This window comes from Notechis scutatus, chromosome 6 (genome assembly GCF_049901735.1).
Source record: "Notechis scutatus isolate UNSWTSFEM ecotype Mainland chromosome 6, rNotScu1.2, whole genome shotgun sequence".
NCBI lineage: Eukaryota > Metazoa > Chordata > Lepidosauria > Squamata > Elapidae > Notechis > Notechis scutatus.
The window spans coordinates 11139110-11163895 of record NC_142014.1 but is presented as its reverse complement, the minus strand read 5'-3'; the positions used below and the strand labels follow the sequence as shown (position 1 = coordinate 11163895).

Sequence of the window (24786 nt, the reverse complement as noted above, 5' to 3'; positions counted from 1 at the left end):
TACCTGGCCTTTATAAGGAAGGTTCATAGTTTGTCATGATATGTAAAGGGTTTTTTTTTTCGGGGTGAGGGGAGAAAACAGTATCTTTATTCACATAAAATGGCATTGAATATGGCTGTGATGATAGAGGAGCAGGGCTGATTAAAACTCCTTGAAGAGATGCTTTGCACAGCATTAGAGCCAAGTTCCTTTGAAAATTTGGCATGGCATCTAAGCATGTTGGAGAACAATTTCCATTGAGATGCAAAGTGCCTATAGGATGGTATGTGGAACCCTACAATTTATATAACTTCAGCTATAGGATTTGAACAAATTTTTGCCATGTATCCAGATCCCATAAATTCATATATTATCAGGCTTAGAATCTTAAAATTGATAGCTGTTCATATAATTTCTCATATTTTATCACAGACTCACCAAACCGACTAACGCTGGCCACTCCTTCAATAATTGAATTATAATCTATATTATCTTCCAGTCCAACCTGTTGAAGAAAGATTGATTTTTTTTCAATAAGAAATCATGCAAGATATTGCTAGACCATTAATAAATTATCAAAACACTTCTTTTAATATTTTGCACAGATGCACATTAATGCCCAAACCTTTTTTTAAAATAAAGCTAATTCTTCTTATGCAAGAATAATTAACAATAATAATACCCATGCATATAGTATAACTCTTACCCTCAAAATGGAAACAATTACATTTCAAAGTTAAAGAATCACTAAACATTAAAAAAAACTATTACCTCAAATAAAACTGATAAAGTTCTTAATCTCCCATTTCCTTCAATTGCTTTGTCGATATCTGAAAACTCATTTGAATCATAACAGTAGATTTGCATCTATAATATAATACAGTTAAAATGTTAATAGAACTGTGAAAAGAATATGCAAAGGACATTCATTAGTTCTGGTATACCAGGAACTTTAGAAATTTAAAACACTGATATGTTCAGAAGTATATCACTTGGTTTCAGTCAATATAATATATGGATATTAAATTAAAAAAATAAATTAATTTTATTATTATTAATAATAATTATATAGTTAATGATTATTTTCCATTAATAATGGAATATATATCAAAGTTATTAGGTGACACTGGACATTAGCAACATTTTAAATGATTCCAAAGCCATCCATAATTCTCTGTTGTTCAACTGATATTTTGCTGGATTTCAGAAAAGGCTAATTCTATATTGTTCTGATTGTTCTAAAGTTATCAGCAATAAAAAAATAACAAGGAAAGTGATAGGGCAGCCCATAAAATACCAAAATGGTATGAAATTCCAATTCTACTAAAAAAAAGAGTAAAGTTTGAAAGCCGAAAGCTCTTTACAACTGTCAAAAATAGGACCATAATAAGTTTCAGGTGGAGCTAGTTTAAAGCTAACCTAAGCACAGTCTAACAATAGCACCCTTCAGCCCTGTCATTGCTTAATTTAAATTAAGACTCTATAAACGTTGGAAATTAAAGATGAATGTGGCCGTGAAAGGGTAAAAGTCATGTTAACTAGAGCAAAAAGTGTCTCTGGTGCTCTCCCTTAATGCCCTTAATGCATGCTTATTTGAGTAACTTTAGTTACCCTCTCTCTGGTAAGAGCATACGACAAATCCAAAAAGAGGATTGTAGAAAACATTAAGGCACAAGAAGGATTCAAGCAGTGGAATGTACCCCTTGAGAGACTAAAAGCAGCAACTCAAACTGAGTCGAAGAATTAGTAACTAGCATACATGGAAAACTAGCTATATTCAGAGGTGGTATTCAGCAGGTTCTGACCAGTTCTGGAGAACCAGTAGCAGAAATTTTGAGTAGTTCGGAGAACCAGCAAATACCGCCTCTGACTGGCCCCGCCCCATCTATTCTCCGCCTCCCAAGTCCCAGCTGATCGGCTGGGTCTCCTTTGGTTGCCCTGCACAGGAGAACGGAGCTGGAAAGCAGGCTAGTGGGGGAGAATGGGATTTGCAGTAACCTTCCCCCAGGAGTGGGGAGGGAATGGAGATTTTACAGAATCCTTCCCCTGCCATGTCCACCAAGCTACGCGATGCCCACAAAACTGGTAATAAAAATATGTGAATCCCATCACTGGCTATATTCTTTGGAACTAATTGAGGTTATCATATCAAAAGTGCATTTATTAATGCCATTTATACCTATTTAATTATGCCCAGGCAAATGAATGCGTACAAATATATTGATATTTGTAATGTTATTAAATCATTACCTCAAGGGGATATTTTTGTCCATCTATACTATGTTCAGATCCATCATGAGATATATTACATTTTCCCCAGTGAAATGTTATCCTGCTTGCTTTAAATATTGCTTCTGATCCTCCTCCAATTACAAAGTATTCATTTTTCAGCTTAATTTCCACTGGAAAAAAACAAACAAAAAAACCCTATTATTCATTATATTTAACAAGAAAAAAGTGACTTGCATTTCAAATGTATCAGCATTAATTTTAAGATTAACAAGTCAAATAATATCACCCCATGAATGAAATTTAAAATAGGTTAACTACATTTTCCCCCCACTGAAATTAACAGGACTTGAGTTAAATTAGACATCACCATCCTCATCCTCATCATCCTCATCATATATTTCAATTCAGGACACGGTTTGAATTTAACCTAGTAAGTATAATTTATACCTTACGGATGGGAATTATGGAAATATACAGGTAGATTCCAATACAGAAAGGGTTAATTTTATTGCTAAGAAAGATTATTTTATACTCTTACTCGGGCACTGCTGAATGTTTAAAGTAACCATTTCTAAGGACTTTAGAGATGAGAGTCAAGGAATTACTAATAGCTCTCTCTCCCTGACTCCCACCTTTAAATGTTCACGCACCATAAAGCATTTCTTCTACATTTTTCTATGAAAATATGTCCCATTGTCTATGTGGAAACACAATGCCATCCTGGTTTTCTATTTATGTTAACATAATGCAGTTAACATGAATCTAAACTAAGCATTAATATGTAGTGTTTGCATGTTAGATTAAGTAAGATTACTTATATGAATTTTAATATATTTTGAACACTTTTAAGTACAATGTTTTTATATATCTGTTTTGTTTTTCCATTTATAATTTTCAAAAGTTCAGTTTGCTTTAAAAATTCTCTGAAAAATAAAAGAACAAACTAAATTATGTAGCAATATAATTAGTTTGCAACTACATAGGTTCAGCAGATAAATGGTACAATATGTTACAGTAGGGAAACTATTAACACTAAATATTATATCAAATTTAATTAAATAGACAGTACTCTTTCAAATGTTGAAATATAGTTTATAAGCCTGGTGAATATTCAACAGATTTCTATTCCACACTTCAGGTTTTTGTAATTTCCCTTCAGTTTTCAAATGAAGCATTACTAAGTAATTTAGTGATTCAAATGTAAGTTTTGAGGAATAATTCAGTGTTTTCTTATACAAAAAGAATAGAAATTGTTAGAATTAATTGATATGAAGATTTGCAGGTTTTATAAAACAAATTCTAGACAAAAATATTTTATATGATTAAATACCAATTGGAATAGATGGTATGTTTATTTTAACTCATTTATTTATGTGACCTATCAATATATTGATAATCTGTACATGGTAAATTCTCAATAATTAGAACGATGCCTCTTGAAATAGAACATTGCATTTAAGTATGATAAATTTTTAAATATATATTTATAAAGTACTCTGTGAAAACATTAGTTGGGCCTTTGTAACATAACATTATGCATAATGTAGGCAGTATTAATAGCATGCATATTATGCTAAAATATATTTATATTCAGAAAATAAAGAGGACTGGATTATAGGAATTATGTTATTTGAAAGACTATTTTTGTTAATATGTTTCTTTTGTGCCTGGAGGCCTCATGATTTAATGCTTGTTTGCTATTGCCAGCTGTCTTCCCATTAATTGCAAGAACCTTAATTTCAAAAAGATTTAAAAGGATAGAATAAATCAAGAGACTGTAGAGAAAACTATAAATAGTTGCTTCACATGTGAACAAAAACTTCTATGAATATCAAATCAAATATGAATTCGTATTCTGTACCTGTTTTGCCTGTATTATAGATTAGGGTGTCTTCTGAAGTTTCTTCTTCCCAACCTTTGAACTTCAATTGCTTGAGATTCATATTTACTTGAGTGAGATCTTCATCAATATTTATAGGTGACTGCTTGGCACCATTGCATGCTGGATATTTTTTTGCCCACTTTGATTGATTTAAGGCTCCTAAAAATCGAAAGGAATCAGGGAAGTGGTTTAGCTAAACATATTTGATAGTTTTTCATTTGTTTATGAAAGCCACAAATTTTGTTCTAAAAGATATTCCGTTAATTTCTGAACAAGAAGACTGCCCTCTAATTCACATGCTTTTACAGCAATATGTGACAATGCCAGAAAAGTTGATAGGAGTAACATTTACAAATGTCCTGCTAGATCACAAATCCTCAGCAAAGCCAGTACATCGAAGTGTGAGTCTTTTCCTTGAACATGAAATTTGAGTTTTAGCACAATCATTTTTCTGGGTTCCTTGACTGGCAGAAGAAGTCTTTTGTCTTCCTTTTGTTCTTGAATATTTTTGAATATTCTCTGATTGCTATTTTATGTTATAATGTTATGTTTAATGTTACATTTTTATACTTCTTTGGAATAAAGCCATATGCTCTTACATTAATGTCATCGCTTCCGAATCCAAAAGTACCTGTGACTCAAACCTGCTGGGATGGACACAGAACAATATACAGCATGATTCATGTAAATTTTGAATCAGGCATCAGGACACAAATATACAGTCATGGGCATCATATGACATCATATATCCATTTTATTATTTTAGCATCATTGCAATTTTTTCCAGAAGCTCTTGGTCATTTTCATTATCCTCAACTTTGAGTTCATTCATTATTAGTTTCTATTTTAAAATACAGTTATCTGGAAACTCAGTTGGTTCTTAGATTAATATTAAACCCTTTTTCTCAATCACTTGATTTCAAAATTCATTTCTTCAGCAAAGTTGACCTATCAAAGAGTGATTCCTCTTAAGTTTGCATTTCTATATATTTTCCATATTTCATCCAATGTCTAATTGACCATAAGTATGTCAAACAATGTTTTAGTGCAAGAGTAGCAAAGTGGTGTTCATAGTCCTTCTTTCTGATATAGCATCTGTCAAATTTAAAATGCCCCTATCATGTGAGGTCAGCAAATCTCGCTAGATTTCCATATTCTCTGAAATTGTTACAAGGTTCCCTGTCATGATTCCATCATTTTATATGTACTGTAAATGTTAAATTTTCACAAGACATTTCTGTTTCCATGAAAAATGTGCTGATCTAGTATTATTTCAATCTATTATTTTCACCTATTTTCCCCATCCTTTATATTACAGATTATAGATTAACAGAGTTGGAAGGGACCTTGTAGGTTATCTAGTTCACCCCCCTGCCCAAACAGAGACTCAACACCATTTCTGACAAATGGCAGTCCAATCTCTCCTTGAAAGTCTCAAGTGATGGTGCTCCCACAACTTCCGAGGGCAACTTCTGTTCCATTGGTTGATTTTTCTCACTGTCAGAAAATTTCTCCTTATTTCCAGGTTAAATCTCTCCTTGTTCAGTTTCCATCCTTGTCTGGCCTACAGGTGCTTTGGAAAATAGCTTGACTCCTTCCTCTCTGTGGCAGCCCCTCAAATGACAAGACATATAACAAGAAAGAAATGTATATCATTTGACAGATGCCCAGAATCACCAACTTAGGTCTGAAAGCATGCTGAATACCTCTAAGTGAAAATATATTCTGGATTACGGTTCCTTTCACAAATTCCAAAAATGAAACAAGAACACTTATAAAGCCACTGTTGCAATCTAGCCATTGCTGAAATATTGATGCTGTACACAACACCCTGAACAGCTGCTTTGCTAACTTGAACCTCCAATACTAGATGATTCATGAGAATGAGAAAGGAAACCGACATCATACGTATCATCAGACTATTATGTAAAATGTATTTTATATCAGTCATGATTATAAGGAGATGGACATAATGCTGGACATGATGTAACTGTGGCTTCTATTGGGCACCCTTGATAGAATTAACAGTAAGGCCAGATGTTACTTTGTTGGCAAGAATAATAGGAACAGACCAAGATCATGCCAAATTCATCACCTTCTCTTTAGGGTGTGATAATCTGGCAATACTTTGAGAAACTTTGAGAAGGCCATAGAATGTATATAACAATGTAACTCATTAAACTATGATTTTCTACCATTATGGCAGGATTTTGAGCAATATTTCTAGGAAAATGTTTGCAGCAGAAAGTTCACTTAAAAATAAAAACAATCACACTTCTTCCTCCTAATTCTACTTTACACATCTCTAAAAGTTAAGACTTGTTTTCTATGAAACAACTGACTTCTGACTGCTTAGATTTTAATGTTACTAAATTTTAACAAAGCTTTTAATTATACATTTAATTTTGCAAACTGTGTCACCCATTTAAATTAATAGTAGACAGCCAGAATTGCACCAAAATATTATTACATTGGCATTTTGCTTGATTACTCTCATTTTTGCTGGCTTCTATATAATCAGTCACAAGAAAGGAATATATAAAGGCCTGTCATCTCCTCATTCTCTGCCAGAGCAGGTAATTACTATGATTTTCAAGCAGCAATTGTTCTATCCTACTCTGAAAATATTCTTAGCACTGTACTTTCCCATGTCCTCCCTATACTTCACTGTTACTTATTGGAATTGATCCTAAGATGCTAGTCCTGCTGCCTACAGATGCTGTATGTTGGGTTTTTATTCTTTCCAATACAACAGAATGTTTGAAAGAAAGGAGGTTAAAATTCCGTCTATGAGTTTAATAGAACAATGGAAGAGAATATTTATAGCTCAGGGTTGAACTGTAGCATTTTTGGTGTACTGATGATGTTATCTAATGTGGTAATGAAATGCCTGCAAGGAATCAACCAAGCTCAGAGAGCATCAAACACCTCACAGTTCAAGAAAACTCTGAAACCTGAACAGTCTGGAATCAACTAAGAAGGGAGAAGTCAGCAAAAGAAAAAGATCAGGGAGAGAGCTACAAAGAAAAAAAATCACCAGTGGATCCCTTATATTGTCAGTGGCTCAGAATGTTAGTGATTTATCTATTCTAAGTCCTACCCCCTCCTAGTTACATGATTCAGAGTGGACCACACGCAGCTTACACAGCCTTCCCAGCACACTCGGTACAATATGAATGAAAGCAAAAATTTACACTTAGAAACATTATTTTGTTACACACAAGAAAACACAGATGCAGTTGGGAGGAATTCCAGAAGTCATTGTTTTTATGCTGTGGCTACATTATTTATCAATACATTATATTAAAAAAAATGTATATAAAGGTTTTTTTCTTTCTATTTCTCCCTTTTGTTTTGAACAACCAATATACACTATGGCACATTGGGACTTCTCTCCGCTAGTCAATGTGTTTCCTATTTAGGAGGTTGCCATACTTATGCCAATGTGATATTTCAGTTTTCTCTTTTTAATACATTTCTACATTTCTAAAATTCTGTTTTCACTCTGTCATTATGGTGTACTGAGTGTAGTAGATTAATGAGAAAAAAAATGAATTTCAACAACTGTAGAATCAGGCTGCAGCATAACAAAATTGACAAAAGTGAAGGGAGGTTGAATACTTTCTGAATGCACTGTATACGGTATTTCAAGAGCCCAGGAAAACCGGTAATAGAGGTAACTCTCAGTTAATGACTATTTCTTCAGCGATCATTTAAAATTACTACAATGCTGAATAAGGACACTTATGGCTAGTCCTTGAAGGGCTATTACCCTTGCAGCTATTGTTGCGGCTATTACGATGTCCTCATTGTCACATGATCACAATTTGGACACTTAGCAACTGGCTCTCAATCACAATATTTGCAGCATCCTCTGAACACATTTGTGACTTGCACTGTTTATCTTCCAACAAGCAAAGTCAACGGAGAAACTGGCAGGAGATTGCAAATGTCGATCACATGATCCCTGTACCCAACAATCACATGATCCCTGTACCCAACAATCACATGATCCCTGTACCCCATGGACAATGTGCTTAACAACCCCCCCCCCCCACTGGAATTGCTGCCATAAAGTTCAGCATGGTCACATGACATCACATTTAATGACCTCATTGTTTAATGACAGAGTTCACAGTTCCAATTACATTTGTTAGCCAAGGATTACCTATACTATAGGGAACTGAACTATTTTCAGGTTGAAGTCTAAAATATCCCAAAAAGTTCTTGGAAGAATTAAAAGGAAGTGAGCTCACAGAGGAATGGAATAAGATTGTGATAAACAAGTGAATAAGCTTTTGCGGGTACTTACATGTATGGTATTCAGCTTTGTTCGGGTATTTTCCCACGTCATTATAGTTGTGCTTTTAAAGTTGTAGCTACAACTTTAAAAGCACAACTATAATGATGCGGAAAATACCTGAACAAAGCTGAATACCACACACACACACACACACACACACACACACACACACACACTGCCATTTCTTTAACTGAATGTATTTCCTTCTAGAGAAAATATCAGAAGATATCAGAACCTGATAATCATTCTCAAAATTTAAAAGTTCATTTTCCACTAATTAAAAAAAAGGACTGCTGTGAACAGCTGGCTAGGAAGTGACATTCAAGCTAAGCTCCTTTCCGAATTATATAAGTACAGGTGACCTTTAAAATAATTGTAGTCTCAGTGGCTGTAGTTGATTCTGAGTTATAAATTTATAGATCAGAAAGAAGACAACTTCGCAGTCCGTGGAACAATGTCACATTTTTGTGTGGCTGTAATATTCCATATATATCATTTTGGGATTTTTTTCTATTTTAACTGAGTTAAGTATATTTTAAAGTTGGTGTTTATGCTACAATCCCACTCCCTTATAATAAATATTTTAGAAGTCTTGCTGAATTTTTCAGATTTAAGTTTTGATCTTGTGCTCCATTATATTATTGCTAATAAGTTTTATGTGCTCTGTGTGTGTGCATGCATATCCTATCCATAAATACCCTCTGATGGATCCCAACACAATCTGTCTCAATGATCATCTGAGAACATGTCTACTGTATTAACCTGAGGACTTCCATTCAGTGGTGGAATTCAATTTTTTTTACTACCCGTTTTGTGGATGTGGCTTGGTGGGCATGGCATGTTTTGGTGGGTGTGGTGGTTTGGTGGGCGTGGCAAGGGAAGGATACTGTAAAATCTCCATTCCCTCCCCATCCCACTAACCTGCTTTCCAGCTCCATTCTCCTGTTCAGGGCAACAAAAGAAGACCCAGCTGATCAACTGGGACTCAGGAGGCAGAGAATAGATGGGGGCAAAGCCAGTCAGAGATGGTATTTGCCGGTTCTCCGAACTACTCAAAATTTCCACCGTTCTGACTGGTTCTCCAGAACCGGTCAGAACCTGCTGAATACCATCTCTGCTGCCATTCCAAATACTTTGTATATTGATGCAAAAAACTTAGCAATTACACTATCATATACAATCTGTCACACTCCAGATGTTACTGAAGTCCCAGACATTCTGGATGCTGTAGCTCAACATGGAGCTTCTTCCAAGGGGAAGATATTGCCCAACAACCACGATGGCTCTCCATATTCAATGTATCTGCATCTCAACAGAGGACCTAACAGAGTCTGCAATCTAGATATCAAAATATGAAGACTTTTCTTTTGATGGCTGACAGAAAAGCAGATGTTTCTGTTATCCCATAGCATAGGAAAGAACTGGTAATCTTTGCCTGTTGTCACTCATATCCAGAAATGATGAAAAGAGGAGAGGAGAATGTACAGAGAGCTCCAAACGTTGCTGCTTACAAAAGCTTCTGGATATGATGAATTGATTAGATAGTACACAGAGCAGCAAACATTTATCATAATTGAAAAACTGTTTCAAACGTCCTATTTCTGCATGTCTCACTAGGTGGAACAACCGAGTATCTAAATATACAAAAAAAAAATATTCTGCACAACTTGCAGAACCAAGAGGCATAGAGGAAAGGTATGTATTTGTATGCAAAATAAGAAAGCAGAATTAGATAAACACAGAGGGAAAAAGTCATTTAGCTAACATTGAATATAAAGCTGCTCTGAAGAGAATCTAAAACCACTACCTGTATGTATTATAAATATTTAAATGAATAAAATGAGACCTCAGCTACAAATAAAGATATTAAAAAGGTATGCCCTGAGTAGAGCAATGTCGAAAATACGTTATCCGAAATATACCGGCAGGCTCCAAAATTATTTTGAATAGATCGCTCTGTTGTTTGCAGCTGCATGCAATACAGTAAAATGAGTGCAGTTGCTGCTTCCCTTGAATTTAGTGGAATTTGTCCTCAGATATATAAGTAGAGGATTTTTAAACTGGAGTCCAGTTTAAAAAATAGCTACATTATATGTAACTCATTAGATGATACCCAATTATATATCTCCAACCTTAGCCAGACAGATGATGCCACTGGACTGGGTGCCTGTGCAATTTGTGAGTCTTCCTGGGAGGGCTCCTGCTCAAGAAGCAGGTGGCAGCTGTGACTAGGAAAGCCTTTGAACAGACTCTTCCAGTGTGCCAATTATGCCCTTTCCTGGAAGGCTTTGTATACAATCACTCATGTCTTGGTTATCTCTCATTTGGATTACTGCAATGAGCTATACATAGGGCTACCCTTGAAGGCCATTCCAAAGTTTCAACTGGGCCAGAATGTGGCCCTTGTGTTATGATGGGTACCCCTAGGTCTACCTGTGTCACACCTTTATTGCATGAGCAGCACTGGGTTCCAGTTTCCTTCTGGGTGCAGTTCAAGGTGCAGGTTATCACTTTTGAAGCCCTATATGACACAGAGCCAGGTTTTCTACGGGACTGCCTTTCCCTTAGGACTTTTAGTCACATAGGGTAGATAGGGTAGTCACACACCTAGTCCCTTCCCTTAAATATTATGACCTTATGTGAGGCAGGAAGTATACCTTTTCCATAGGAGACCCTGCTCTATGGATCCCTTCTCCCCCTGAGGTTCAGCAGGCCTTTAGCCTCCTAGCCTTCTGTGAAGCTTTGAACACCTGCCTTTTCTCCCAAGCACTGGTACAGGAATGAGATTTTGAAAACTGGATTTGGCACTATGTATTTTGTTTTTAATGTTTATGGTTTTAACAGTTTTAATATGGTTTTTATGTTTTAATTCTTAATTGGGAACTGTCCAAAGTTTGGTATCAGACAGATGGCTTATAAATGTTTTAAATAAATAAATAAGCTTTATAAGCTGAGTTATATTGTATTTTCACACAAACATAAATTAAAATGAATTTTTGAAGAGTTCTTGTATAAGATGTTCCATTTGAATGGTTTCTCCCCTCCCCCTACTCAGTCATGTCTAATTTTTGGAGGCAAACTTTCATACAGTCTTGTTGACTTGTTTTAACAAATACGTTTCATATAATAATAGTTTATTAAAATTCTATGGCACCCAATTCCCAATGACTCTGAATGGTTTACAATGGCTGAACCATTTAAAAACAAAGAACAATACAAAAACAGCCCAAGACAAAAGAATAACACCTGGCAAATAAAGTATATTTGAAGGGACTTGCAGGAGAGGAAAAGGGAATTTTCTACTCCTATTTTGTTCCTGTCTTAAACATTTTAGGGCATTTTTTTAAAAAAATGTGTAAATGATGTAAAACAGTAATGAATTGTGCAAACCCAATGCCATCATAAAATTCAACAGTCAATTTTGATGGGTTCATATACTGTCCACTGTTGTCCTCGCCCCCTTCCAATGAGGTCTGCGTAAGCACACCAATGGCACGGGTGGGATTCTACCAGTTCACACCTATTCGCTAGAACCGGTTGTTAACTTTCTAAACAGTTTGGAGAACCGGTTGTTAGAAGAAATTACTGGCCTAATCCTGTAAGGAAGGCAGGAAGGAAACATTCTGGTGTTGCTTACAGAAACTGCCTCTCCGTTAACCCTGATTACATTCTTGGCAGGACTAGACTTCCTGTCTCAGGAACGTCTCTGGAGTTTTTTTTCCCCCTCCTTTGCTGGTACTTTGCTTGTGTGGAGTGACCAGTCAAAGTTATAATGGCACTGAAAAAATTGACTTATGACCATTTTTCACACTTACGACTGTTGCAGCATCCCCACAGTCATGAGAGGCCAGGCGAGGAGATGCATGCCACGATGTGAGTGATATTGAGTTGGCCACACCCAGTCAATAACATGACCACCAAGCCACATCTACCCAGTCACATGATGACCAAGCCACGCCCACCACCTAAGCCACGCCCACAGAACCGGTTGTTAAAAATTTGAATCCCACCCCTGACCAACAGCCTACTGTCCCTGTCCTAATGTTTCTTTTTCTTCGTATCCATTTCATGTATTCATAACCATATTTATACTTATACTTGTTATCTACTACTTGCTTGACAAAAATAAATAAATTAATTAATTAAATATAAGTGCAGATGAACAATCTTTTCAAGGCAATTGCCATCAGCATTCCCCTTGTTACATTATAGTGGCATTTTCTGTGTCTATTCAACTTTAACTACAGATATTTGTAATTGATTTCTTAGGAGAAAGATGAAGATTGTTTATATTTGCAGCAAAATTTCTGTCTCACTGAAAGTAATGCAATACAGTTGGGATGACATCTGGATAGTACTGCAGCTATAATTTGCCTGAATTGGCTGGATTATGGTAAATGAAAGCTGGCCTAGTTGTTGTGCCAAATGTGATGCGTCTTTCTACCTCCAAACAATCTGGATGCAGTTTTCTTCCTATCCTGAAAGCATTTTTTAGAGAGATTGAGCCTCTTTTGTCCTTTCTGTTCTTCTCTGGGTCTATTTATTTCCCAGTATTGTTCCTTTGTCTTGTGCTGCTTTTGTGTTGTTGTTTTTCTTTTTAAATGTTTCAACAATTGTAAAAAATCCAGAGTCATTGGGAATTGGGTGTCATATAATTTTAATAAATTATTATTATATGAAAAATATCTCATAATACAAGTCAACAAGGCTATATTAAAATTTGTGGAATCATACATATTGCTATAGAAGTTATTGGTGAAATTATTCAGTTGTAGCATAATGACTAAGAAACATACAGATTTATTTTACTATGAATTGATGATTTATTTACTACATGAGTTAATATGTCATTTATTTCTATAGATTTAGATATAGTATGAAAACCAGAAAATATATAAAATGAAACAGAGCAAATATCTCTCACTACAGCAACTGCTTTATTGCACCACAAATTAAGCCAGGATTTTGTGATGAGGTTAATTACTAATGACTTTATAAATGATACTATACGCAAGTAATTAATGAATGCATTGATTTTAATTCCTGGGAACTTCCTGGACAACTTCTTGCAGTTTTCTTGATGAGGTTCTTCAGAAGTAATTTGCTACTTCTTAAAAGCTGTGAGAGAGTCACTAGTTGTCTAGTCACCCAGTTGGGTTATATGTCTAAGGCTGGTTTAGTTTATAGTCTCCCAATCTCTACCCTGAACCTCAATCACTATGCCAAAGTCATACTAAGAAATTAGAGAGTTCTGAATCACTTTTAGATGCTATCTTAATTACTAATACATTCATTAGTGATGCTATGGAAGAACAGTTTAGCTATAGTGAGTAAACCCTTTTGAACACAGTAAGATTCTCTTCCCAGTTAATATGGTTGATGATTTCATTTATTTATTGCATTGAAATTAATTATTCATGAAGTGAATTTTGATAAAATTTGTTATGCTTTGCATTTAAAACATTCCTCTTCTTTCACAATTTATAAGATGTATAAAAAGGATACATTAATTATCCGTATTTGAAATGTAAACTTGCATCCTTCCTGGAAGAGAATGTGAATATACTCATATGCAACTTTTAAGGTTTGTCAAGGAAGAGAAAGAGCATACCAGTAAGGTACAAAGTGCTCTCTTTGAATGACAGTGGAATGAGATCTCCAAAGAAAGTAAACCATAGGAAGCTGTGTAGGAGCAGAGGGTCTGGGAAAAGAACTTACTGGAATTATTGAATTCTTGAAGGTTTCTGACAGAAAAAATAAGAGAAGGCCCATGATATTGCAGCTGTTCAACAACTTTGAGCTCTATAAATGGAAGGTGGCATCTGATCATCAAAATATTTTTATCATCCCAAGCTCTTCAAATGAATGAAGAATAACGATCTTATTTCCACAAGGATCAAAAAAATAAAATTCTCAACTGGGGTATAGGGTGTGGGAGAAAGAGATCACAATTAGAAGGAGAAGATTTAACTGCATATGGATCTGACAAATGTTATTGACATGAATTTATTTTCAATAGAATTTTGAATATTTGAAATTTATTTTTAATAACTGTAAAGATACCTTATTTGTTTTTAATAAAAGTTATTCATTAATCTGGAACATTCAATAAGAAGTCTACTCTAAATTTAAGCTTAAGCTTAATCTATATTTAGGCCCATCAGCAGCCCTTGCTTTGATTATTGCTAATGTCTTACATTAATCATTTGATACTTGAGGCCAATGGGAACTGTAGAATTAATTAATTTTAGTCTAAGTTATAATGCATTAATATAAAATATTGGCAGATATAATGAACCATGAGATTTTAAGAAATATTATGGAAACAAAATTCAATGAAAAATGGGAAGAATAGAAATGTTGTAGTACATTAAATTATTCATCCATAAGGCTTATATCACGGTTCATTTTAAAACACAACTCTGGCATACTCATAACAATTAAACCAACTGGATGAAAATAATAAAATAATATTTATTTTAGGTCAATGACCAGAAATAGTTATAACACTAAAATAACAAATAAAAGCTGACTCAAATATACTGTGAACAATAAAACATTAGTTTTCTGCCTACTCCTCCCAAAATAGTTACTGAACGGATGATTTTTTTTCTGTCTTGCTGATACTGGGTTTTAAGTGCACTTTTTGAACCTTCTGTTTCACTCTGCTTTTTATCTTTATAAATTGACCAGTTAGTTGAATGATTATTTATTTTAATCCCTTGCTGGACTCTAACTGTTCTTCTTTTTTTTTCTATAAGGAAACATGGCATTGAATGGTGACAGTGCTTTTATTTGATTTACATTAATATTGGATTCTCATCACAGAGTTTCCTTTTTATTAATCTTTTTATTAATTTGGAGATTTTATCCTTTTACTCTTAGATCGAAATATTCAGAAAATATCTGCCTTGTTTTTTAATTTATTTTTTCACTTTGCTTCAGTATTCTTTGTTTCCTGGCTAAGTTATACAAAGCAATAATGGATCAAATTACAACCGTGTAAGAGTGACTGATATCTGGAAAAAGACCATTCGGTCAATTTTTAGTCGAAAGCTTTTTTAAAAAGTTTGATGAAATGATTATAGTTGTGGAAAATATTCAGATGCATGTAGCTCTGGATAAATTAGATTCACAAAAGGAATATGATTTTTAGGTTGCAGAGTCCAATACACTGGAAAGAACTATGGATTGTACAGAGTTAGAACTAACTGGGTTGATTACATATGGCTCTTTGAAGTTCAAGCCTGCATTCTTTTACAATAACAGAAGTCTGATTGAATGGAGAAGTGATAAATTGACTTTCTGTAGGAGGACTGAAGCAGATTAGGGAATGGATTTATCATACTTAACAAAAACAATTTTCATCTGGACTTTGTTGGGAAAATAGACCAATTGTGGAGATTGAATTTATTATATTTAATTGGACAACAATTGACAAGAGATGGTATTAAGAAACAAAGATGAATATTTGATCTAGGAGGAATTATTCTTAACTGATAATTTGAGATAGATAAGATGCCATGGTACATTTTATATGAATTGATTACAATAATAGTTTGTTAACAGAGGGTTTTGAAACTTTAACCTTGTCTTTCTCATTATTATTGTTCTTCCTGTTTACTATTTTGTCAGTAATATAGCATATCTTACATGAGCCACTGTGGTGTTAGAGTACAGTACTGCAGGCTACTTCTGCTGGCTACCAGCTGACTGCAATTTGGCAGTTCAGATCTCACCAGGCTCAAAGTTGACTCAGCCTTCTATCCTTCCAAGGTGGGTAAAATGAGGAGCCAAATTGTTGGGGGCAATATGCTCATTCTGTAAACCGCTTAGAGAGACTGCAAAGCACTGTAAAGTGGTATACGGGTCCAAGTGCTATTGCTATTACTGGTTTAAAATTTTTGGGAGTCTGTTCCACAAGGGGTAGGAAACTAATATTAATGTATTAATCAGTATTAAACTGGTGGGGGGGAATAATATATGCATATGTGTTGGTTTTTGTTTTTAATGTGTCTTGTTTGCTTTTTGTTTTGTTTTCTTTTTAATTTTTTTGGAGTTTTGTATTTTATTTTTTTTCAAATAAAATAAAAATAGATAAAGAAAAAATATATATCTGCCAATGGAAATTTACACCAGTTTAGTTTAGTGCTTAAGGCACCAAGCTGGAAACTAGGAGACCTTATGTTCTAGTCCTGCTTAGATATGAAAATCAGCTGGGTAATTTTGGGCCAGTCACTCTCTTTCAGCCCAACCCAACCCAACCCACCTCACAGGGCTGTTGTGGTGGAGAAAATAGGAGAAGGAATGAATGTTTTATATGTTTATTTCATTTCACAAAGGTTTAGGGTTAGGATACATTTGCAGAAAGTAGGGCTTATAGGTACGGTCAGACAGTTATTAAATAATAATAATAAAGACAGGATGATAAAAAAAATAATCTAATCTCACAAACAAAGACAAATATACATGTTCCAGGATAATGTTGCAGGATTCAATCTGGTCAGCCACCAAGACCAGAGATTTATTCTTTCCGAGCCTTTGAACTCATGTTCAAACTCATGTACTCTTTCCGAGTCTTTGAACTCATGTTCCTCAGGGAACTTCTCTGTCACCAGAATGTGTAGGATGGGCTCCAGCATGAGTCCGAAAGCTTGGAAGACTAAACCTCTGATCTTGGTGACTGATCCAGATTGGATTTTGCCCATCTAAATCTAAACTAAAGAGTGGAACAAAAGCAAACAAAAGATAAAACGATAAAATTAAGATAAAAGAATAAAAGAATTCCCTTCTGATAACATAAAACAATAATTGTAACTGAATATCTTGGAAGGATTGGACGCTCCACAGTGGCAAAGTATTAAGCCAATCAAAATAGTTTCTTATTTATTTTATTCAATATTTATTTATATTATTAGACAGAGATATCTCTGGACATCAAAATGACAGCTTGTTAGAATTATGAAAACAGATGCCATCATATCCTATCTACAATAATTAGTCTGAGATAATAGCAACATCTTCTTACATTTTAGTTAAATCAGTTACAGCAGAGGTCTCAAACTCAATTTCATTGAGGGACGCATCAGGGTTGTGTGTCAACCCCTCAATGAAATTGGGGGGCTGGGTGAGTGGGCCGGCTCGACGTCACTCATCGAGGCTCACTTTTCAGCCATGACAGCCTCCTGCAACCCTCTGCCAGCAAATATGGAGCCTGAGGAGGGTGCACCTGAGCTCCATTTTCGCTGGCAGAGACACCACAGGCCAGTCCTTCATTGTTTCCAGATTGGCAGTGGACTATTTCTAAGCACGCTGCAGGCTAGATTTGCCCTGCGGGCCTTGAGTTTGACACCTCTGAATTAGAGTAAAAATCAAGCAAAAGAACACATATTTTCTGTATTGCATTGAAGAATCCTGGGCCCACTAACCATACGGCGCTGATTAGTGCTAGAGAAAGAAACTGGCAACAAGGCAAAACCCAAGAATGCACAAATTTGCTATCCTGAATAGCATGATATTTTTTAACAAAAATTAACTACTGGAAAATAAATAAACCAGGAATCCCAGCAACAATAAAGAATAGAATAGAAACAGAAACCCCATAAGACACTTTTTCTTTCCTTTGCCTAATAAATATCTCATAATCCACAAACCTGCATGGAAATTCTACAGCATCAAATGATGGAATGTATAAACCTTACTGAATTTTGTTTTGGTGCAAAAATAATGCTGTTAGATTCTTGATTCTTTTCAATTAATAGTAAGAAAACGAGGAAGCAATTATGAAAACACATCGGATTGGTGCCATTTTTAGAATACAGGAGTGATGAGACATGCCTCACCACTAAGAGTAATTCAAATCAGTTATAAGAATTAATTAAGTTGATAAATGACCTAAGCATTAACATCCTAATTGAAAAATGTACATATGAATCTTATTTTTATCTGCACAATTTCTGTAATAAATTATGCATTCTCACATTATTCATCATAGTATTTGCACCATTAAAATATATGTCAGAATAAGAGATAAAATAGGCAGTAATGTTACTTTGTATTCTCTCTTTCTGACATTTTCAGTAATCAATATTATTTTGAAGCCTACAGAGCATGAAATTAATGTTATTATTCTGGTCCTACATAATGAAATGTTACATTTGGAGAGAAATAAAATGCTTTAGAGATGAGTATAACTAGTATGGTTAGGGATATCTATCTATCTACCTACCTACCTATCATCTGTCTGTCTATCTATTTTTTATACATACATTAAAATGCTTTAATTAAATGCTAATATTTCATACTGGTTATTAAGAAAATGGGATAACACATGGGGACTTAAAAACCAATATTATATTATTATGTTGCTTCTAATAATACTGTACATTTCTGGACGTCCATTTTCTGTATTCAGTAACATTTATTCTTAGACCAATTTTATTGCTTATTATGGTAAAATCTGTGCTACATATGAATAGGGCCAATTAATTTCTTTAAGGAACTATTGGTTCCTCCCATTATCATCTTAATACTTTATATGAAAACTATTATTACTCATTTTGCTATCACCAAATCCAATATGTTAGAAATTGGAGAATAAGATAAAACATTAAAACTATGCTAAGTGTGCTTTTCCTTGTTCTTCAAATGAAATATATTCTCTTGACATTTTTGTTAAGTTAAATTCTTCTTTGAAAGCAGTGTATATTTTATTAGAACTCTGACTTGTCATACTTTTGCAGTTGTTATATACTCTTCTCTTAGTATTATCATTGTTTCAAAACTTATTATGATCTCTGACAGAGAACTCCAATAATCAGTGATAATATAATTGGGGACTAACCAGAAATTACAATATATTTCTGCAATTCCAGGATTTGAACTATAATTATGTGAAGGATATTTATATAGTTAATAGTTTAGCCATGAAGTATAATCAAAATTTTAACATTCATTTCCCCATCAACTTTTAGTACCCTTTACATCATTTAATGTAATCTTCCTTTAGTGTTAATTTCTTTCATTGATGTCAACACTACAGCAAATCATTTTTCATGGATTTATACATTTTTATGGCCAAGCAATTCATCCCTGATTCTTTCAGCAGCCAGTGACATGTTCTTTCTTTGAATGTATGTAGTTCAGCAACACTGCTCAGGCTTGAGAAAACAATTAAATGAACTCTTAATTCCCAGTTTGAAACATCCATTAATTAAGCCAGAAGAGATGGGACAGAAAAGGTCACTTCTTATGTAAGACAATAGAGGCATTTACTCATCATGGTAATTCTTTTCCAGATAAACTATTATATACAGTAGGAAATAAAGTAAAAGGTAATAAATCAAAGAATTAAATGTAATATAATACAGCTAAATTTATTCTATACTAACTAGCACCACTCATACAGCTCTTTGTATATCTGTAAACCATCTGTGCTGTTAACAACTCCACATACCATTTCAATATTTTGTTTTTGTTCTTAAAATGCTGTGCCTTTAAAAAAAAATCCTATTGTTGAAAACATCATCATTTCCATCCAATTATGACTGTCTTGATCTTCCCTTTCCTCATGACCATCCATTCTCCCTTAATATTTTTGTTTACAATTCATTCCTTATTAATTCCTTCTATAAGTCACCTGAAAGCAAGATGAGTAGCATATAAATTTTATAATATGACCAATTCATCCCAATTTACTGTTGATCAATAACTTATGTAATCAGTCCATATTTATTTTTACTCTATCTCATGCTTTACCACACAAACCTTGTAAGTACCCATTTTTATTTAAAAATAATAATATATGTGATAAATACTACATAGGAGATATGAAAAAGTATAATCAAAAGTATAGCAGTGCTAATTATATATGTGTGCATGTGTGTATAAAGATATTATATATTTATTTACTACAATTCTTTAACAAATTTTCAATCATATAAGCCATTTACTGCTCCATCTTCTCAGATTTAGTAATATGTTATTTTGATACATTTAGATCTTTTGCTTGCTATAATTATAATATATGCTTATTATATTAAGAAAATGCCTTAGACTATTAACTCTTTACAACTACAAAGATAGATCTTCTATAAGCCATTTTCCTATCCTTAATATACATGCCACTAAAATACAAACATTACTCTAACTTCCTTCAGGTTTTTGCCCTTTATGTTTAATTGCAATTGTTCTGTCATATGACTGTCCTGTTGTTTGGCATAAATGCATAATCTTAGTGGCATTTTATACGCTATCTGCATAAATATAATCTCTACACACATTAAACAAATTGTAGAATCACACCCAAATTTAAACATTTTATAATTCCAACTTGCACTAAGTTGCAGCCTTACCATTTCTCAACAATCTCAAAACATTTACAAAGTTTTCCTCATCCATTTTTGTTACATTAACACTTGATGTACCAAATTTGTTTCAATTCCATTCTTCAACATATCTTTCCAGCACACAGTACACTTTTCACATGCTGTATTTCTTTCAAATACTTTTCATTTCAGTTTTTTCCCAAATCATTCAATCACTTTTATTCTTAATTCTATTCAATTTGCTAGAAATGTCTTGTCCAGCCCTCTTCATCCACTTCCAAAGAAATATTTTTCCATCAGAACTGCTCTGCATTTTCTCAGCCTCTTTCAATTTTAATTATTCATTCCTATGTTTCTGTTTCTATACATTAGAGAATATGTTTTTCTCACCCTAATTTTTTTGTAGGAATCCCTCTCTTAAATTTCTCTCATCCAATCCTCTTTTACTTTGTCATCTCAAATATAAAAAGTATCACTTTTTATATTTCTCTTTATTGGGAATCTTCTGTGTCACTCTCTAATTCTTTTCACTTTGTTCCATATCACTTCTCATTATGTCCACTTCCCATTCATTCTGTTGGGTGATTAATCTATGTACTAATACTTTTCAGGGAGGACTATTTTCCTTTATGCAGTCATTCTCCTAAGCTTTACTTTACTTTCTTTCTCTTCCACGTGCATTTTCCCCCAAGATCTACTCTTGATGCTACCAAAAATGGTATCTCCCATGTCCAGAATCTTTCATCCAAACAGCCTTCCCTAATTTATTCATTCATATTTAACCAAATCCTTCAAGCTTTTAGATTTATATTCATTCCTTTGCTTTGTACGCTATGAATAGATTTGTACTTAAACTAGGCATTGTCATTCAGCATGTCACATGATTATCTCCCTGAACTCTTTTCTAAATTCTTTCCTGATCATCATTCACTGGAGTATAACATGCAGCTATCACCACTTACAAATTTCATCCACCAAATGTACATAATATATTCATATTTTGTGATGTACATTTTAAGCTTTTCCATTCATAATATACCAACATTTCCCTTTCCATAGATGTATTCATAAATTCTACTTCACAAACTCAGACTTATCTCCCTTCGCTCTGACTTATCTCCCTTTTTTTAGTTTCAGAGATACATATTTTTATTTCTTTAATTCTTCCTTTTTATGATTTACTTTTATTATTTTCCAAATCTAATATTCTGCACCTCATGTTTATCTCCAAATGGGTCTACAGATATTGATCTTCACCATTTATCATAGCTTTGGTCAACTGAGGTTTTCACATAAACCATTTTAGCTATACAGACAGCATTAAGTTACCAACTAACTTATTTCCTGCTAAGTATATACAGGCAGTCCTCAACTTATTACCACAACTGAGCCCAAAATTTCTATTGCTGAGCAAGACCGTTGTTAAATGAGTTTTGCCCCATTTTGCAACTTTTCTCGCCACAGTTGTAGAGTGATTCTCTACAATTGTTAAGTTAGTAGCACGGTTATTAAGTGAATCTGGCTTCTCCGTTGACTTTGTTTATCAGAAGGTTGCAGAAATTGATCACACGGCAACCATCATGAATACATGCAAGTTGCCAAGCATTTAAATTTTGATAATGTGATAATGTGGGAATGCTGCAATGGTTGAAAATGTGAAAAATGGTCATAATTCACTGTTTTCAGTGCCATTGTAACTTCAAATGGTAACTAAACAAATGGTTGTAAGTTGAGGACAACCAGTACTGGTTGATGTGCCATAAGCATAATCAAAGTTCAACTTTACTCCCAACAGACTCACTATAATCTATGGAAAACTTACAATAGCTACTACTTAAACTTACAAGCAACCTTAACATTTATAGTCACAGAGTATGGAAGAATAGGCTGTTAAGAATCTTGTAGTCACCTGAGCCTTCTCTCCAAGTGTCAGCAGGACAGAATTGGTTCTGAAAGGCACAACAACCTTGAAACAGGTGGGGGAGGAGACATAAGGAGCTAGGTGTGTTTTGGAAGCTCAACAACCACAACAAACAGAAAAAGCAGCCAAATAAAAGAAGAATGTTTCACAGAGACTGAAGGAATAAACAGAGGCACAGCACTAAAAAGATGCCAGTATTTTACCTGCTGGCCATTTATAAAGAATAAAATAGAAATATAATGGGAGAGAGAGAGAGAGAGTTAGAGCAGTGATCCCCAACCTTTTTTACGCCGCAGCCCGGTACCGGCATCAGCTGGGCACGCCGCCATGCTTTTTGATGAAAAGTGCTTCCGGTGACCTCACTGGAAGCACTTTTCATCAAAAAGATGGCGGCGCTGCTCGTGAGCTTTTCCGGTAGAAATGGCTTTCTACCGGAAAAGCTCACGAGCGCTGGCGCCGCCATCTTTTTGATGAAAACGTGCTTCCGGTGAGCTTTCTACCCGGAAAAGCTCACCGGAAGCACTTTTTCATCAAAAAGATGGCGGCGCCAGCAAGCCAGCGGCCTGATAGGACTTGTTCCGCAGACCGGTACCGGTGGTTGGGGACCCCTGAGTTAGAGGATTTAAAGAAAGACTAGGATCTATGCAAGTTAAAAATTGTTATAATCTAATAATAGTAGTAGTATGGCAGCAGTAGTACTATACTTCTAATAGAAATAATATCTACAGCATAGAAGTATAGTATAGTAGTATAGTAAAATAGAGAACATTGTATAAATGTAATAGAAATATAGTACACAACATAACATACACAGAAAGAGTTAGTTACACATATATACTTGTATGTTTCATTTTTGTAGCGTGGATATTTTTTTTCAAAATAAATAATCTCCCTAATTTTTATAGGGAGATATAAAAATTCCATTGTCTAGGATCCTATACTTTTTATGGATGTTTTGAGTTGGAGTCAGTCAAATTGGGTAGATTATAAAGAACCCGTGACATAGGGAAATTTATGTGACAGCAGGGTTTGACTTTCTTTGCTACTCATATCCTAAAGGCAACAGAGGTTCACTTCACAGAGCCCAAGGAAGAAAGCTGGCAGCAGCCAATTCATGGCCTGGATTAAGACCAAGAACCGGTCTTGTGGATGCTGAAAGCAATTTATTTTGTCACAGACAATCTATACACAGACAATCTACACACAGATAATCTACACACTTTGTCACAGACAAGTACAACACAGTGTACTTTGTGAAACAGAATGAAACATTAAATTTGCATTTGAAAAATGTGAGAATATGCAGATCTCTTTAAAGAATTGACTTGAAAGCCAGTAATAAGTTTTCTGCCTTTCGAAAGGAGCATGATTTCAAAAAAGGCAATTCTTTGCATCATTTCGTGTTCTTACAAAGCCTTCATTATAATAATGGGAAGCAGCATATTCTTCTTAATGTTTGACAAAGGCAGACAAGTGAAACATCCTTTCAGTGCTATTTCAAGAGCTTTGGTATCTGAGATGAAACACGCCTCTCTGGTGAGCCGTCTGATCAGAGGTGCTATTCAGCCGGTTCGCACCTACTCGGGAGAACCGGTAGCAAGAATTTGGTATGGGTCGCTGAACCTGTAGCAACATCTAGCTGGCCATGCCCCCAACCCGGTCGCCCGGTTTCTGCTCACTTGCTTGCCCTGCCCACCTGATGCTCCCTGCCCCAGTTTAAAGGAGGACTGCCCCCCCGCCCTAGCCATGCATTTTCAAGCAGCCACTTGAAAACACATGACTGTGGGCGGAGCAGCGGTCCGTTAACCTGCAAAACTGTTCCAAGTCTGGATTCTTCATGGACACTAGAAGTATCGCTTCCCCTTGTGAGTAAAGTGCCTGGAGCGAGAGGGAAAGAATGCTGGGAGAGGGAGGGGGAAATCCAGCCATGGAGAAGTTTGCAGGAGCTTCAAATGCAAGTCTGTTTACCTGCAAATAGCTGTCCACAATGCCTCCCTCATGTGCTAGGCAATATAGTAAAGCAATCAGGACAAAATTTAAATTGAAGTGGCAACACGGATGCAATAACTGAGCAAGACCTCTTTGATTTCTAAGTCAATTGTTTTCTAATGATCCTGTCAATTGGAGTTAAGCTTCAAGAGGA

The 24786-nt window shown here is 34.8% G+C and overlaps 1 protein-coding gene across 4 annotated transcripts in view; it reads right to left on the bottom strand.

Moving 5' to 3' along the window:
- PTPRZ1 (protein tyrosine phosphatase receptor type Z1) overlaps positions 1–24786 on the bottom strand; it is a 106397-nt gene that overhangs the window by 49788 nt on the left and 31823 nt on the right. For 3 of the 4 annotated variants that reach the window (XM_087969357.1, XM_087969358.1, XM_087969359.1), the window contains exons 3-6: positions 4073–4252; positions 2230–2381; positions 751–846; positions 418–484 (exon numbers count right to left, since the gene is read on the bottom strand). The exons of the other annotated variant lie outside the window; for it this stretch is intronic. In XM_087969357.1, coding sequence (XP_087825483.1) covers positions 418–484; positions 751–846; positions 2230–2381; positions 4073–4252 — 495 coding nt within the window. The remainder of the gene's footprint in view (positions 1–417; positions 485–750; positions 847–2229; positions 2382–4072; positions 4253–24786) is intronic. 4 annotated transcript variants of the gene reach the window in all.